General features: G+C 54.5%; 1 protein-coding gene across 1 annotated transcript in view; it reads left to right on the top strand.

Annotated features, from left to right (window-relative positions):
• LOC109888372 (vacuolar protein sorting-associated protein 13B-like) overlaps nt 1-7500 on the top strand; it is a 300473-nt gene that overhangs the window by 99407 nt on the left and 193566 nt on the right. Inside the window, 4 exon segments of the mRNA XM_031811830.1 lie at nt 2113-2314; nt 2465-2558; nt 2779-2878; nt 3016-3168. Of these exon segments, the coding sequence (XP_031667690.1) occupies nt 2113-2314; nt 2465-2558; nt 2779-2878; nt 3016-3168 (549 nt within the window).

Below are 7500 nucleotides of genomic sequence, written 5' to 3'. Positions count from 1 at the left end.
CTTCCCAGAAGAGTGGAGGCTGTTATAGCAGCAATGTTCCAACATCTAGTGGAAAGCCTTCCCAGAAGAGTGGAGGCTGTTATAGCAGCAATGTTCCAACATCTAGTGGAAAGCCTTCCCAGAAGAGTGGAGGGTGTTATAGCAGCAATGTTCCAACATCTAGTGGAAAGCCTTCCCAGAAGAGTGGAGGCTGTTATAGCAGCAATGTTCCAACATCTAGTGGAAAGCCTTCCCAGAAGAGTGGAGGCTGTTATAGCAGCAATGTTCCTACATCTAGTGGAAAGCCTTCCCAGAAGAGTGGAGGCTGTTATAGCAGCAATGTTCCAACATCTAGTGGAAAGCCTTCCCAGAAGAGTGGAGGGTGTTATAGCAGCAATGTTCCAACATCTAGTGGAAAGCCTTCCCAGAAGAGTGGAGGCTGTTATAGCAGCAATGTTCCAACATCTAGTGGAAAGCCTTCCCAGAAGAGTGGAGGCTGTTATAGCAGCAATGTTCCAACATCTAGTGGAAAGCCTTCCCAGAAGAGTGGAGGCTGTTATAGCAGCAATGTTCCTACATCTAGTGGAAAGCCTTCCCAGAAGAGTGGAGGCTGTTATAGCAGCAATGTTCCAACATCTAGTGGAAAGCCTTCCCAGAAGAGTGGAGGCTGTTATAGCAGCAATGTTCCATCATCTAGTGGAACACGAGGAGAGAAGCACCAAGAATGGATATTAGATAGTGTTAACACACGAGGAGAGAAGCATCAAGAATGGATGGCTGGTAAAACACAAGGAGAGAAGCATCAAGAATGGATGGCTGGTAAAACACAAGGAGAGAAGCCTCAAGAATGGATGGCTGGTAAAACACAAGGAGAGAAGCCTCAAGAATGGATGGCTGGTAAAACACGAGTCAATTCAATACTTTCTAGTTCCAAGTATCAAACATTTATTTCAGTTCTATTAAAACCAGGAACATCTGAGATGTTCCCCCCCTGCTGATAATAGACCCTGAAGTTTAATACATTGTGACCAGTAGAAGGTTTGGTGTTAGACGTGACACCTCAGACTCTCACAGGAAGTACAAAACAACGACCAGTAGAAGGTCTTGGTGTTTAGACCTGACACCTCAGACTCTCACAGGAAGTACAAAACAACGACCAGTAGAAGGTCTTGGTGTTTAGACGTGACACCTCAGACTCTCACAGGAAGTACAAAACAACGACCAGTAGAAGGTCTTGGTGTTTAGACGTGACACCTCAGACTCTCACAGGAAGTACAAAACAACGACCAGTAGAAGGTCTTGGTGTTTAGACGTGACACCTCAGACTCTCACAGGAAGTACAAAACAACGACCAGTAGAAGGTCTTGGTGTTTAGACGTGACACCTCAGACTCTCACAGGAAGTACAAAACAACGACCAGTAGAAGGTCTTGGTGTTTAGACGTGACACCTCAGACTCTCACAGGAAGTACAAAACAACGACCAGTAGAAGGTCTTGGTGTTTATACCTGACACCTCAGACTCTCACAGGAAGTACAAAACAACGACCAGTAGAAGGTCTTGGTGTTTAGACGTGACACCTCAGACTCTCACAGGAAGTACAAAACAACGACCAGTAGAAGGTCTTGGTGTTTAGACGTGACACCTCAGACTCTCACAGGAAGTACAAAACAACGACCAGTAGAAGGTCTTGGTGTTTATACCTGACACCTCAGACTCTCACAGGAAGTACAAAACAACGACCAGTAGAAGGTCTTGGTGTTTAGACCTGACACCTCAGACTCTCACAGGAAGTACAAAAAGAAAACACGACCAGAAAAAGCCAGAACAGTGGATTTCTCATTTCTCAACTGCCAATTCTCAAAGTGAAAGATTTAATTAAAACATGACATAATTTTCACCGCCTAAGCCTGTGGGATTCCTGTGCTGTGACCTCGGGTTGTTGTTTTGAGAGAGAGAGCGAGTACATTCTTGTCTGTTGACATCAGCTTCCCCTGGCTGTCGAAAGAGGGAGCAGGCCAGCTCAGGGAAACAGACATGACCATACAGGTTCATAGGTCAGGGGAGCCACATTAGAGCGTGACCACCTCTAGGCGACTCGCCTACAGCCCCTGGCAGAGTGGTACACCTACAGCTCCTCTCCCCAGCCCCTAGCAGAGTGGTACAACCTACAGCCCCAGCTCCTCTCCCAGCCCCTAGCAGAGTGGTTACACCTACAGCTCTCTCCCCAGCCCCTAGCAGAGTGGTACACTACAGCCCCAGCCCCCAGCTCCTCTCCCCAGCCCCTAGCAGAGTGGTTCACCTACAGCTCCTCTCCCCCAGCCCCTAGCAGAGTGGTACACCTACAGCTCCTCTCCCCAGCCCCTAGCAGAGTGGTACACCTACAGCTCCTCTCCCCTGCCCCTAGCAGAGTGGTACACCTACAGCTCCTCTCCCCAGCCCCTAGCAGAGTGGTACACCTACAGCCCCCAGCTCCTCTCCCCCAGCCCCTAGCAGAGTGGTACACCTACACCTCCTCTCCCCAGCCCCTAGCAGAGTGGTACACCTACAGCTCCTCTCCCACAGCCCCTAGCAGAAGTGGTACACCTACAGCTCCTCTCCCCAGCCCTGGCAGAGTGGTTCACCTACAGCTCCTCTCCCCAGCCCCTGGCAGAGTGGTACACCTACAGCTCCTCTCCCCTGCCCCTAGCAGAGTGGTACACCCTACAGCTCCTCTCCCCAGCCCCTAGCAGAGTGGTACACCTACAGCTCCTCTCCCCAGCCCCTGGCAGAGTGGTACACCTACAGCTCCTCTCCCCAGCCCCTAGCAGAGTGGTTCACCTACAGCCCCCAGCTCCTCTCCCCCAGCCCCTGGCAGAGTGGTACACCTCAGCTCCTCTCCCCCAGCCCCTAGCAGAGTGGTACACCTTACAGCTCCTCTCCTCAGCCCCTGGCAGAGTGGTACACCTACAGCTCCTCTCCCCAGCCCCTGGCAGAGTGGTACACCTACAGCCCCCAGCTCCTCTCCCCAGCCCCTAGCAGAGTGGTACACCTACAGCTCCTCTCCCCAGCCCCTGGCAGAGTGGTTCACCTACAAGCTCCTCTCCCCAAGCCCCTGGCAGAGTGGTTCACCCTACAGCTCCTCTCCCCAGCCCATAGCAGAGTGGTACACCTACAGCCCCAGCTCCTCTCCCCTGCCCCTGGCAGAGTGGTACACCTACAGCTCCTCTCCCCTGCCCCTAGCAGAGTGGTACACCTACAGCTCCTCTCCCCCAGCCCCTGGCAGAGTGGTACACCTACAGCTCCTCTCCCCAGTGACTGCTGTGACTGCTGTGATTCAGCCTTGGTTAGCCATGAACCGGATGATCCACTGGGCAGAACTCTACTGTCAGGATGATCCACTGGGCCAGAACTCCACTGTCAGGATGATCCACTGGGCCAGAACTCTACTGTCAGGATGATCCACTGGGCCAGAACTCTACTGTCAGGATGATCCACTGGGCCAGAACTCTACTGTCAGGATGATCCACTGGGCCAGAACCCTACTGTCAGGATGATCCACTGGGCCAGAACCCTACTGTCAGGATGATCCACTGGGCCAGAACTCTACTGTCAGGATGATCCACTGGGCCAGAACCCTACTGTCAGGATGATCCACTGGGCCATAACTCTACTGTCAGGATGATCCACTGGGCCAGAACTCTACTGTCAGGATGATCCACTGGGCCAGAACCCTACTGTCAGGATGATCCACTGGGCCAGAACTCTACTGTCAGGATGATCCACTGGGCCAGAACTCTACTGTCAGGATGATCCACGGCCAGAACTCTACTGTCAGGATGATCCACTGGGCCAGAACTCTACTGTCAGGATGATCCACTGGGCCCGCCAGAACTCTACTGTCAGGATGATCCACCTGGCCAGAACCCTACTGTCAGGATGATCCACTGGGCCCGGCCAGAACTCTACTGTCAGGATGATCCACTGGGCCAGAACTCTACTGTCAGGATGATCCACTGGGCCAGAACTCTACTGTCAGGATGATCCACTGGGCCAGAACTCTACTGTCAGGATGATCCACTGGGCCAGAAACTCTACTGTCAGGATGATCACTGGGCCCGACCAGAACTCTACTGTTAGGATGATCCACTCGGCCCGGCCAGAACTCTACTGTCAGGATGATCCACTGGGCCAGAACTCTACTGTCAGGATGATCCACTGTGCCAGAACTCTACTGTCAGGATGATCCACTGGGCCAGAACTCTACTGTCAGGATGATCCACTGGGCCAGAACTCTACTGTCAGGATGATCCACTGGGCCAGAACTCTACTGTCAGGATGATCCACTGGGCCAGAACTCTACTGTCAGGATGATCCACTGGGCCCGGCCAGAACTCTACTGTCAGGATGATCCACTGGGCCCGGCCAGAACTCTACTGTCAGGATGATCCACTCGGCCCGGCCAGAACTCTACTGTCAGGGTGATGTAGGAAATTTCCCGTTAAAACTGAGGATGATGGAAGAGAGGCATGAGTGGAAAGGTTTGTGAACCACTGCTCTAGCCTGACACGGTAATGGCTGACTGACTGGCTGACTGACTGGCTAACTGACTGACTGGCTGACTGGCTGACTGGCTGGCTGACTGACTGACTGGCTGACTGTTTGGCTGGCTGACTGGCTGACTGGCTGGCTGACTGGTTGGCTGGCTGACTGGTTGGCTGGCTGGCTGACTGGTTGGCTGGCTGGCTGACTGGTTGGCTGGCTGGCTGGCTGACTGGTTGGTTGGCTGACTGGTTGGCTGGCTGACCGGCTGGCTGGCTGGCTGACTGGTTGGTTGGCTGGCTGACTGGTCGCTGGCTGACTGACTGGCTGGCTGGCTGACTGGTTGGCTGGCTGACTGGCTGGCTGGCTGGCTGACTGGCTGACTGGCTGAAAAGCACTACATCCTGCCTCACCTGCGTGCCTCGGTGCCATGTCAGCTTTCCGTCACCAACCCATCTACCCTCCGAGGCACTGCTCTCTCCGGCCCTGCTTCCAGTGGTTTGTAGTGTTCAGCTGAATCAACTTGGCTGAGTCCCACCCACAGGAAGTCCAGATTCATGAAGAGGGCTACGTCACCGCCGCTGTCTCCCTGACGTGTAATCAAAGCTGTGTTTTCTTTCACTGATGAAATGAAAATGAGAGTTCCCCGTAATTACATTATCACTAAGTCTGTCAGAGTTGGTTGTTTTAAGGTTGGAGGTTCTAGGTTTTAAGTTGAGTGTTTAAACAGGAGCTCAGATCCATTTGGTTGAACACATTGGGCTTTATTTAAACGTCTTTTTTTCCATCAATATGTCAGTCATACAGCTGACAAAGGGTCCTCTTTTTACAGGACACTTCAGGTTGTTCATGCCTGTCTTAATTACAGGACACCTCAGGTTGTTCATGTCTGTCTTAATTACAGGACACCTCAGGTTGTTCATGCCTGTCTTAATTACAGGACACCTCAGGTTGTTCATGCCTGTCTTAATTACAGGACACCTCGGGTTGTTCATGTCTGTCTTAATTACAGGACACCTCGGGTTGTTCATGTCTGTCTTAATTACAGGACACCTCAGGTTGTTCATGCCTGTCTTAATTACAGGACACCTCGGGTTGTTCATGTCTGTCTTAATTACAGGACACCTGGTTGTTCATGTCTGTCTTAATTACAGGACACCCCAGCCTTCCCATAGTCCCCCAGCCTTCCCATAGTCCCCCAGCCTTCCCATAGTCCCCCAGCCTTCCCATAGTCCCCCAGCCTTCCCATAGTCCCCCAGCCTTCCCATAGTTCCATAGTCCCCCGGCCTTCCCATAGTCCCCCGGCCTTCCCATAGTCCCATAGTCCCCCGGCCTTCCCATAGTCCCCCAGCCTTCCCATAGTCCCATAGTCCCCCAGCCTTCCCATAGTCCCCCAGCTTCCCATAGTCCCTAGTCCCCCAGCCCCCAGCCTTCCCATAGTTCCATAGTCCCCCGGCCTTCCCATAGTCCCCCAGCCTTCCCATAGTCCCCCAGCCTTCCCATAGTCCCCCAGCCTCCCATAGTCCTCCAGCCTTCCCATAGTCCCCCAGCCTTCCCATAGTTTCCATAGTCCCCGGCCTTCCCATAGTCCCCGGCCTTCCCATAGCCCATAGTCCCCCGGCCTTCCCATAGTCCCCCAGCCTTCCATAGTCCCATAGTCCCCAGCCTTCCCATAGTCCCCCAGCCTTCCCATAGTCCCTAGTCCCCCAGCCTTCCCATAGTTCCAAGTCCCCCGGCCTTCCCATAGTCCCCAGCCTTCCCATAGTCCCCCAGCCTTCCCATAGTTCCATAGTCCCCCGGCCTACCCATAGTCCCCCAGCCTTCCCATAGTCCTCCAGCCACCCCATAGTCCCCCAGCCTTCCCATAGTCCCCCAGCCTTCCCATAGTCCTCCAGCCTTCCCATAGTCCTCCAGCCTTCCCATAGTCCTCCAGCCTTCCCATAGTCCCCCAGCCTTCCCATAGTCCCCCAGCCTTCCAGCCTTCCCATAGTCCCCCAGCCTTCCCATAGTCCCCCAGCCTTCCATAGTCCTCCAGCCTTCCCATAGTCCTCCAGCCTTCCCATAGTCCCCCAGCCTTCCCATAGTCCCCCAGCCTTCCATAGTCCTCCAGCCTTCCCATAGTCCTCCAGCCTTCCCATAGTCTCCAGCCTTCCCATAGTACCCCAGCCTTCCCATAGTCCTCCAGCCTTCCCATAGTCCTCCAGCCTTCCCATAGTCCCCACCTTCCCATAGTTCCATAGGCCCCCCCCAGCCTTCCCATAGTCCCCCAGCCTTCCCATAGTCCCCCAGCCTTCCCATAGTTCCATAGTCCCCGGCCTACCCATAGTCCCCCAGCCTTCCCATAGTTCCATAGTCCCCCAGCCTTCCCATAGTTCCATAGTCCCCCGGCCCTTGCCATAGTTCCATAGTCCCCCAGCCTTCCCGTAGTCCCCCAGCCTTCCCATAGTCCCCCAGCCTTCCCACAGTCCCCCAGCCTTCCCATAGTCCCCCAGCCTTCCCATAGTCCCCCAGCCTTCCCATAGTCCCCCAGCCTTCCCATAGTCCCCCAGCCTTCCCATAGTCCCCCAGCCTTCCATAGTCCCCCAGCCTTCCCATAGTCACCCCATCCTTCCCATAGTCTCCCAGCGTTCCCATAGTCCCCCAGCCTTCCCATATAGTCCCCCAGCCTTCCCATAGTCCCCAGCCTTCCCATAGTCCCCCAGCCTTCCCATAGTCCCCCAGCCTTCCCATAGTCCCCCAGCCTTCCCATAGTCCCCCAGCCTTCCCATAGTCCTCCAGCCTTCCCATAGTCTCCCCAGCCTTCCCATAGTCCCCAGCCTTCCCATAGTCCCCAGCCTTCCCATAGTCCCCAGCCTTCCCATAGTCCCCCAGCCTTCCCATAGTCCCCCAGCCTTCCCCATAGTCCCCCAGCCTTCCCACAGTCCCCCAGCCTTCCCATAGTCCCCCAGCCTTCCCATAGTCCCCCAGCCTTCCCATATTCCCCCAGCCTTCCCATAGTCCC

This window comes from Oncorhynchus kisutch, unplaced genomic scaffold (assembly GCF_002021735.2).
Source record: "Oncorhynchus kisutch isolate 150728-3 unplaced genomic scaffold, Okis_V2 Okis02a-Okis13b_hom, whole genome shotgun sequence".
NCBI classification, from domain to species: domain Eukaryota; kingdom Metazoa; phylum Chordata; class Actinopteri; order Salmoniformes; family Salmonidae; genus Oncorhynchus; species Oncorhynchus kisutch.
This window is presented reverse-complemented; position numbering and strand designations above follow the sequence as displayed.